Here is a 10,000-nt window from a genome sequence, read left to right as displayed (position 1 = left end):
GTTTTTAGCAACAAAGCATCCCCTTATCGCGTTAATAAATTTTTAATCAACTGGTTCGCTGATTAAAAAAAAATATACTGAGACACCAATCATAGTGAAGGGCATTTTCTCCCTTGGGTACCCCTGTGTGAACAGCACCCTCATAAGCAACTTTCCCAACCTCTCTCCCCTGGTGCCGCAAATTCAACACGCAGACAATTTTGCGACGATTTGAAATTTATCTTCGCCGAGTCTCGGCACAATTCCCTCAGCACAAAAAACAACAAAAGGCTTTTGTTTGAACTTGTGAAGTTGAATTTAACCCACAACAATGGCCCATTTCTTGATACGTACACCGTAAACTGTTATCATTATTTCGCTCAGGTTTGATTTCCCCTGAACTCTCAAGTCTGGTCTCCATGCCTAGCTGAAGCAGCAGCCGGTTCTGTCACCAAATATAGTTGAATGTGTTCCACGAAATCAACTCTCTTTTTTAAATATCTTAAAGTCAAACCAAAAGTGTACATCTGAGAGGTACATTTTTGATGATTTGATGATTTGTGGCGTGACATGGTACGAACGACCGAAGTTTCTGCTGCATGGAAACTGATTGAAATGAATTCAGTCCCGTACGGGATTTGAACCCATGACCTCTGTGATACTGGTGCGGTGCTCTACCAACTGAGCTACAAAGCCAACTGGGAGGGGGAAATTAGATAATTAATTAATCATTACTCAAGCTTAATTCGAAAATGTATTTCACAAAGACGTAACCAAGCAGAAAATCGACCCCTCCCCCAACCACCTCCTGACCATCCCTTTTCTTTTCGTTGAGGTGAACATGGTGAAAGTTTTTCAGGATCTTTCAGGAATGTTGGTTTTTCTCGACGAGAAATTTTTTCGCGGATCAACCTTTGTTAAAAAATGCATTTCATGCTACATGTTAGTTAGTAGTAGAATGTTATTTATCAAGGAATCCGCCGCCTGCTTAACCAATAACTTTGGATATCATCCACAAACCTGTGTCATCAAATCCGTGGGTAATTTCATGGGCCATGACACCTCCAATAGCACCATAGTTCATCGCTCTTAAAATACACCAGAAAAAGAGAATTATGATTTAACGAGTGAACAGCCTTTGCAGAACCTACAGGGTATCAGGCGAAAGGAAGGGAAGGTCACAATATTGTTAAAATTGAACTACACAACTCATTCCTAGATTACAGAGAGAGATAGGTCGATGGCTCATGACTTAAGGCACAGTAAGATAGGCCAGCCATTTGCATGACTGTTTGTTAAAAACAGTCAGAAATTCCAGATCAGTAAAACGATCAATAAACAAAGTGCAAACGATGGAGATCGTGATTGGCTTTACCTGGGATACAACGGGTTATAAAATGGAGGTTGTAGAATAGCAGCCGGAAAGACTGAAATGAAAACAAAATATATGTATCTCAAGTACAAAAGTAAATTTAAGAAAACAATTATGCCAAGGGCGGATGTTCACTTTTCTGAGCCCAGATCATAGTTTATCATATTGAATGACGTTTGCCCGAAAAAAGTTTGTTAAGCTTCAGGTTCAATGGTTTACAAATAAAAAAAAAAGACAGAAGACAAACGTTAATGATTTTTTCCTTACCCATCTTATTTTCATTGTAGGCGTAAAATGCATTGAGCATCGTTGGAGGAAAAGGCCATCTAAAAAGTAAAGAGACCAACTCAAACTTACGGCATAAAGTCCTATGTGTACTCGAGTCTAAAATTCATGGAGTTTATTATGCCGTGAGCTGATTAAGTTTCACAGTACTTGTACAGGCGTAATGGAATTAAGTGTACGGTCGTGAAAATGTATGGTTACATATCAATTAAACGTACTTTAGTAATTCGTCTACCGAGTTTAAAGGAACTTTACAAACAAATCGCCCTCATGCAATTTGGTATACCCTCTTTAGATCGATTGCAGAAATTATGATAAAGGGAACTGAATTCAAGCGGAAGGACACTAACATTAGAAGAATTCCTAAAATGTCTTACTCAGACTTGTCCACGGCTGTTCCAGCTTTAGCAAGTCTGTCGATATTCTGACGCTTTGTAACTGAAACATCATTGTTGAAATATGTTTTTGCGTCTATTGTTACCTAAAAAGAAACGATCAAGAAACCGATTATAGAGTAATAGAACACACACCGTATTTAGGTTTCATCAGTTTCCTGACATTGAAACGCCTATTTTTATGTGAAATTCGTAGAATTTTCAATGTTCTTGTATTTTTAGGATTTTCTTTTTTTTTAATTTTTTGGTCTGGTTCATGTGGAAAAGTCAATAACCGTACCCAGGCCTATTTTAAGTATGATACAAGGAGACAAATATTAGAAATATTGCAGAGGTAATTTGGACTTCAAGAAATTGAAACATTTTTCAGTTCTAATGAAATATCAAAACCAGCACTATGGCTTGTTTTTTCTTAAAGAAGTGAAGTAAAAAGGTTGGGTGAAGAGGTTGTATCAAGAACATGCATTAACTTTGCAAAGTACTTTTCTTCCTATCTTGAGCCCAATTATGAGAGCAGGCTTAGGCCTGTAGCCGCAGTCGAACTTCGAAGGAGAGGCTAATCAAGGAACGTTGAGGGGCGGGGAACTCCACACCATCAGTTGCCTTCCGTCGCTGCAACATTACAGTAGCTAAAAACGTCCCATATTCCTTAAATTAAAACATACCTCTTTATATCTTTGGGTCATGTATTCAACGTTCATTATGTAATCAGGATATCCTACGTTTTCGATGAGGGCCTCCGCCTACGAGCAAGCCATGCATCCGTGAATATTCAATTGGTTGAGTATTCAAAATATTCAACCAATCAACCGTTCTAATTATTTGAAGATATCTTGTGAAGAAAGACTTTCAATTTAAGATCAAGAAGAACACTAATACGACAACGGAAAAGTAGTTAACAGTCGCAAACAGTTAAAAATCGAATGGAAGCACATAATCGGCACCAAATATCTACTTACGAATTTAAGTCGTGATAAGGATACATACGGTGGCTTTGGTCGGGAGGTTTGCCAATAGTTCACAAGACTATGTCGTATCGCGTAAAGAGAGGGGCGTGTCGCACTGAGCCGGTAGAGCCGTTTAACTCGCTTAACTATTGTATTTGCATTTTCCCTGGGCGATAACTTCCAAATCTGTTTCTATAGTTTACGAGACCACCAGATCAAAAATATCATAGGTCAAGTATAAGTATATTGTATCTAGTATCGTTTCTAAGCAGTAACTTGCATTAGACTCACTTCACAAAAATGGAACGGAAAGCTACCTAGCTTTTTAGCTTATTGAAAGGACCTCACCTTCCCTACGGCTACCTTCTGAGTTTTTCCATCCATCCAGTCTTGATTTCCAATGTTGGAGATGAATGCCGCACGGATATCTCCAATGATGTCCTTTGCCTGAGGAAATTATTTAACGATAAGAGACGGAGAGACTCGGATTATTACTCTCGGCTGTAGTTTTCTTTGACTGGCCTTTTTCACTCACCAGTTTCTTGCTGTCACCAAAGAACTTTTGATCAAGGAAGACTTTCGAAAGTGGTATTCCAAATTTCTGTGAAGTTGCCATGAGACAGAGCTGATGCTGGTCCGAATCACTCCAGTAATTGAAAGCTTGCAGGTAATAATATTTGAACAGCTCCACAAAATCACTGCTGAGTTGTAAATACTTTAACTTGACCACTCTCCACATCATGTAGTTAGCAATAGTTCTAGACAAAGTAAAATTCGAACAAGTGTAAAAAATCAGTGGAAACGGGTGAGCTTAATCCTTGAAATATCTAGGAAAAAAATTTTGAAATAAAGCACTACGATTTTGATCGAGGAGGCGAAAGTCACAGTACGAGGGATCCTTAACACCCGTTTATAGAGCAAAAAAATGGTAAATAAACATTGGCGTAAGGTCTTGTAAATCAGTTTTGAAAAACTCAGTTCTGTTCTGGCAGATTCGTTAAAAATTTCTTGGAAGAATCGTAGGTTTTGTGGTACCAAACTTGGAACAATGGTGGTGCTTTTCTGGAGAGCGAGGATCGATCCTCTTGTGTTGGATACGCGTGACATTACAGATTCAAGTGTTGTCGAAGCTGTTAGAAACATAGAGGAAATCGGGAAAACCAAATTTGACGAGTTTGTGACTGAGAGGCTTGAGCAACGAAAGTGTCACTATTTGATGTAATTAAGACAAACAATTTAGCATTGTTCATCAGTCCCTCTCAGTGCACTGGACGGTGTCAAAGTGTTCGTGCGGAGCTGCCTTGCTCTGCGCTCTGTCATTGTGGGGGACAATGTGAAAGGCCTTAATCTGTAGTCAGACTCAATAGTATATTGAATACTAAGATATTATATACGCTGCTAGATCCGATACTGTACGGCTTTGAAATTTTGTTACACGTTCTTTTCTTTATAGCTTCATAATGAAGCTGTTCAGTAGAATATTCTGTATTAGCCTTGTTTCCATGCTCTAATTGGAAGTATGGCACAGATCTCGATGGGCTTCATACTCAACGTTTTTCATCATGTAATAAACCATCCTTGTGCTTTACCACAAAAACCACATTATTTCACCATTCTACCTGACTATTGGGAGTAACTTAAATGTATTGTGCTGTATACCAGGAATGGCACTTATTATATTATGGATAAGCTTCACGTCCAAAGAAGAATACATTTTGTATTGTAAGCACCACGCAGACAGTTGGCCAACGAGTTGGCCACCAACATTGCTTGTATATATTAGGATGGCCGGAAAGTGTTCATGCACTGCGAAATATCACGGGAGATCGTAGAAAAGCGTCGGGAAACTGGTGGGCGCCTTTTTTTCTTTTTGGACGACCGAAAGGGAGAAGAGCGGGTAATTCGTTTTCTTTTAATAGACCCATTGAAGAAAAAGCAGACGTGCAACAAATATCAGTGTGCCAAATGGGTATTTATTGCAGTTACGATAACGCCGGACATCTCACCTTTTTGGTGTAATGCTCAGGAGTTTGACCAGCCTTTTCAAATATTCCAAAGAATACACAACGGCTTTGGTTTGGCTGGTAACATGAAATGTGTTATCCTCCATCGCTACTTGCACATATTTCGTCCAGTTGAACTGGGGAAAGTAAAAGAATCTATTGGAGATGATGGTGGTATACAATGTAATGCGAAATAACACCTTACATGAATAAGCTGTGATACTCACAAAATCACCGGTATACTCCTGTATTTCTAATAATGTGAGCTTCTTGTAAGCTTCTTCAAAGGATGGTCGTCTAAATCTTGAGGTAGATATCTAAGCGACGAAAAACAAAATTGCAGGCAACCTGAGCAACTTCTTACTTTTACTACATAACTAAAGAAGTTTCCAAGTTTACAAGTCCTTTTCCTTTGGGTGTGTATGTTTGTGTAATTAGAGCGCTCTTCTACTATGTAAGTAAAATACATTTGTATAGTATTGAAACTAATCAAATTGTTTCGTATTAACAATAACTTTGTGAGAAGTAGTATCACATCTTGATAGTATATTTAGTACTTAGAAGCAAAGTTTCGTGGTAATGATAATGACGATGAAGGAAGATCTTGATAATCATAACATTATTGGCACAGTGTCCATTAATTTAAGTAAGGCTTTTGACTGTTTACCACATGACTTAATTCTGGAAAAACTTAAATTCTATGGCTTAGGTGATCAAGCGCTATCTTTAATGCGAAGCTATCTCTCTTCTCGCCATCAAAGAGTGAAGCTCGGCACCGCCTTCTCCACGTGGGAAGGGGTGTTAAAAGGAGTCCCTTAAGGCTCTGTCTTGAGACCTACATTGTTTAATATTTTTATAAATGATTTGGCGTATGCAGTAACACGATGCAGGACTATTAATTATGCGGATGATACAAATATCCATTGTTCCAATAAAAGTGTACGTGCCGTTGAAGACAACCTAAATAGTGATCTTGAGAACGCAACTAGATGGTTTATTCAAAATGGCATGAGACCAAATCCGGAAAAGTACCAGGCTGTGGTCCTTGGCAAAACAGAAGATAAGCTACTCCTTAAATCGGGTAAAATTGATATCAGAACCGCAGAGAAGACTAACCTCTTGGGGGTTGTACTCGATAGTAAGCTTAAATTTGACGATCAAGTTTCGAGTATTTGCCGCAAAGTGAGTGTTCAAATAAACGCGCTTGATAGACTGAAAAATATTTTACCACTTAAAACCAAGGAATCGTTATATCGTTCGTTCACACTACCGAATTTTCATTGCTGCAACCAAGTTTGGCACCATTGCAGAAAAAGAAACACTGCAAAAATCGAAAAAGTCAATGAAAGAGCGTTGAGATATATCTATAATGATAAACATGCATCTTATCCGCATCTCTTGGAAAGGATAAGACTACCCTCCATGGAATCTCGAAGAATTCAAGACATGTTACTGACAATACATAACAGCATATCGAACAAAGCACCACGGGCAGTTGGGAATCTTATTAACTTACGCTCGCTTAAGTACAATCTCAGACGCCAAGAATATGTTTTAAAGTTAACACTACCAAATATGGACTCGAGTCATGGAGATGTTTTGCAGCCAAGAAAAGAAATGAACTTTCAAATGACATTAGAATAAAAGCGGGCACCAAAGAAATAGTAAACAGAATTAGATCGTTAAATTTCGGGGATTAGTAGATTTGCAACGTTAGTTTTAATAGTATTTTGATTGCGACGGTAATATTGTAATAACAGTTTTAAATAGCTTTTAATCAGTATTTAATTTGTGATTTTACCCGCTGTGATATTAGCGTTGTTAGTTGTTAGGTTTTCATTTGGTATTAGGTGGAATACCTGTAAACTAGCTCTTAAGCTAAGCGTATTTCCACGTTAAATAAAGTATGTATGTATGTATGTATGTGCGTATGTATGATGGTGCTGCTGCTGATTTTACGACAATATTATTGCCTGTGAATATGCCCAATGTCGAAGAACAGTTCCACAAAAATAAAACAAATTCACAATCTATGTGTTCATTCTCTTGAGGTAAGACTTGAGAACTGATCTCTTCGTCATACGCTGTTCAAATTTAGTTTTTAAAAGGTAGGGTTTTCAAATATTTTGCTTCTAGGAGATGTCAGTGAGTTCGCAAAGTAAAACTCAACACAGAAATAATTTTGGGCCTTTACCTGAGGCTAAGATTAGGTATGACTTAACGACACCGACGAAACCAACTGCCCGAAATTGTAGAGAAAACGTCGGTCACACCAAACTTCGATACCACCTACCACAGTTTACTCTCAAAGTTATGCTGTTCAACTACAGCAACTACCTTTACCAGATAAAGCGACTGAAGTTAAGCTGAACTACCTTAAACTGCACTTCGTCACCTAAAAAAATCAAACCGACTAAGTAGATATGTGATATATCTGTTATGCTTAGATTTTCTATTTCCATGACAATAATACTAAAAGGATGATCTCTCTTTTATACCTTATGTCGAGCCGACAAAAAAAACACTAAACAGCCTGCACCTGATTTTGTTGGGATAGGAACGCGGGGAACTTAGGGCTAACTTTAGTGGACGAATGGTATTTTCAAAGTCATGGAAATGTTAAGCATATTAAAAAAAAAGGGAGCAAAGAAAAACCCACTCCTAGCCTAGCGTTACAGTAACTAACCTTTGCCAGCTCTTTCTCGAACTCGAATGTTTTAAGCAGATCATCTTTTGAATCTTCCCCAGCTCCAAGTTTGATGGTCAAGTTTCTCATCAAATCTCTATATGCATTACGAACCTAAAGAATGTAAGAATACAAAGCTTGAGAAAAGGAAACGGAACTCGACGTTTTCAGTTACATAAAAGGAGGGCGGTCACTTTAACTTTGCCTAATAAACATCTGTTATTCGCCGGCTGAAAGGTTCGTATGGTGGAAAATTGTGATTGTAGTATTGAAAACGCAGTTTCGGGCAATATTTTCAAGGTCAAGGTCACGGTTTTTTTTAGTATGCGGTCCGACCCTAAGCGATTAAAGGAAATTAATGTTTTCCGTCTCTTCAATCACTTTAGTTGCCGGACAGTTGGCTCTACATGAGTTTTGAGAACGCAAATATCAATGTTTCATTGAACGGGTTACACTTAAGATGCTGCCTAAGACACTGTTCGTAATTTTCCAGTCCTTCACAGAAAGTAACCCAGAGAGTTAAAAGCTATGACGTAAGATATCTATTTACATTTCAATTAATCCTTGTTTCTTTCCGTTCTTAAATTTCCAAATTTCTCTGGGAAGCACAATTTTCTAGAACTTGATTGATGAACTAGATACGAGCGATGACAAAAGTTGAAAATGAATATGTCGTAAAACACATACTTGGTGTTCGGTATTGCTGAATTGCTCGAGTTCGTTGCAATTTGCGAGTAGACTTACCAATTAGTTGTAGACAACACAGTCTTATTCAGTGACAGGATTAGAACAAAAAACTTGCCTACAATCTATTTTAACAGAGGAAAAGGCAAGCACGTTATTGTCGGTCTAAGACGGTCCGTTATGGGAAAAACTGTGCTCTCTCTACTCTGCTCAGGTAAATTTTATCTCAATATGGACCTCCGCTCGGTGAAGAACATACATTACCGAAATAGCAATGATCATCTTATTTTTTTAGAAAATTCAGATTAAAGCAAAGTTGAGAACTGTGAATATTTAACTGAACGGGACAAGGGTAAGTACAAACATCCAAACTAAAGCTTAAATCGAACAACTCTGATCGAAATTTTCATGACACAGTGTTTGTTCCTACTCGCTGGCTCTGTGAGTCATTCGTGAGAAGTTCTCTTCGTGATAGTGAGGTGTAGGATTCTCCAAACTAAAAGAGTAAAGGTGAGATTATCAGTAAATTATTTCATGGAAATGTAGCCAAGGGTTTTGATTAGCTAAGCTCCAGGTTGCTCGAGTGCTCTTATCGGTCAAAGTTTCAATATTATTCGAGGTTCAGCTATTCGGGGGGGGGGGGAGGAGAAGGGGGGAAACCTTTTTGGTCAGAACCCAATAATTCTTGGGGCCCACCCTCTTGCAATTCTAATAACGTAAAGTCTTTACTCGAGCCTAGTATCCCACCCATCTCGAGCATATGTTGAAGTCCTAAATGTAATGCCTGACCTAACTGTAATAAAGTCCTAAATGTAATAACACTTGGTCCTGATTGTAACAAATCTCCATTGCAGTTGTTTAACTGTGCTCGTGCATTGCTGTTATAGCAGACATCCACATCAAGATGTTAAAGTGACAGCTACTGCACCATAAAATCCTTTGACCAATATTCATGGACATTGCAGACTCGCTGATATTAATCAAAATACTAATAAAGTCGAGGCATTTGTTACAAACGCTATTGATATGCTTTTGGTTAACTCAATTGGTTAGAGCGCGGGATTGTGTTATGCGGGAGGTCGAGGGTGCGAGCCCCGGCCGGACCAATACTCATGGTCTTAAAATAACTGAGGAGAATTTGCTACCTTTCTATAATATCAAGAAAAGAATAGATATTCTAGTCTTTTCGGATAAGGATGAATAAACCGTAGGCCCCGTCTCCTGCAGGGTTGGGGCTAGGAGACGTTAATTTCTTACGCACGAGATTACTGTGTGGTGGATGTCCTCCCCCTGGGGTGGGATGGGTGGGTGTTATTGTTTCACAGGGCCTCATTTAAACTAGCTATTTGCTAAACTGGGTTACTCTGTCTAAATATTCGTAAATACAAATAGAAATACATCCAAACAAATAGAACGCTGACCAATACCTCTCTTTATGTCATTGGCTCACACTCTTACGTGCAACAGATTTTGACGATATACTTGTGTGATCAGTGCTGAAGTTAACACTTCATGAGCCAAATTACATGGAAAAGGAAGTCCACTGACCTATACGTTAGACAAATTCCGAGCTCCGATGTGCATTTTTTTGTATTGTCTCCCCTTGCCAGATTTGTATGGCTCTGCATGAAATATATTAAATATATCTT

The 10,000-nt window shown here is 38.5% G+C and overlaps 1 protein-coding gene and 1 pseudogene across 2 annotated transcripts in view; both read right to left on the bottom strand.

Annotated features, from left to right (window-relative positions):
• The window catches only part of LOC111321502 (endothelin-converting enzyme homolog), a 42,127-nt gene that overhangs the window by 6,786 nt on the left and 25,341 nt on the right, over nucleotides 1-10,000 (bottom strand). For both annotated transcript variants that reach the window (XM_088730599.1, XM_088730600.1), the window contains 11 exons: nucleotides 8,782-8,847; nucleotides 7,668-7,781; nucleotides 5,209-5,298; nucleotides 4,985-5,118; nucleotides 3,514-3,736; nucleotides 3,327-3,425; nucleotides 2,697-2,774; nucleotides 2,014-2,117; nucleotides 1,619-1,677; nucleotides 1,355-1,406; nucleotides 1,000-1,067 (listed from right to left, as the gene is read on the bottom strand). In XM_088730599.1, the coding sequence (XP_088586725.1) occupies nucleotides 1,000-1,067; nucleotides 1,355-1,406; nucleotides 1,619-1,677; nucleotides 2,014-2,117; nucleotides 2,697-2,774; nucleotides 3,327-3,425; nucleotides 3,514-3,736; nucleotides 4,985-5,118; nucleotides 5,209-5,298; nucleotides 7,668-7,781; nucleotides 8,782-8,847 (1,087 nt within the window). The remainder of the gene's footprint in view (nucleotides 1-999; nucleotides 1,068-1,354; nucleotides 1,407-1,618; nucleotides 1,678-2,013; nucleotides 2,118-2,696; nucleotides 2,775-3,326; nucleotides 3,426-3,513; nucleotides 3,737-4,984; nucleotides 5,119-5,208; nucleotides 5,299-7,667; nucleotides 7,782-8,781; nucleotides 8,848-10,000) is intronic.
• The window catches only part of LOC148725187 (uncharacterized), a 5,253-nt pseudogene continuing 3,920 nt past the window's right edge, over nucleotides 8,668-10,000 (bottom strand).

The sequence above is a fragment of the Stylophora pistillata genome, chromosome 8 (assembly GCF_964205215.1).
Source record: "Stylophora pistillata chromosome 8, jaStyPist1.2, whole genome shotgun sequence".
Lineage (NCBI taxonomy): Eukaryota > Metazoa > Cnidaria > Anthozoa > Scleractinia > Pocilloporidae > Stylophora > Stylophora pistillata.
This window is presented reverse-complemented; position numbering and strand designations above follow the sequence as displayed.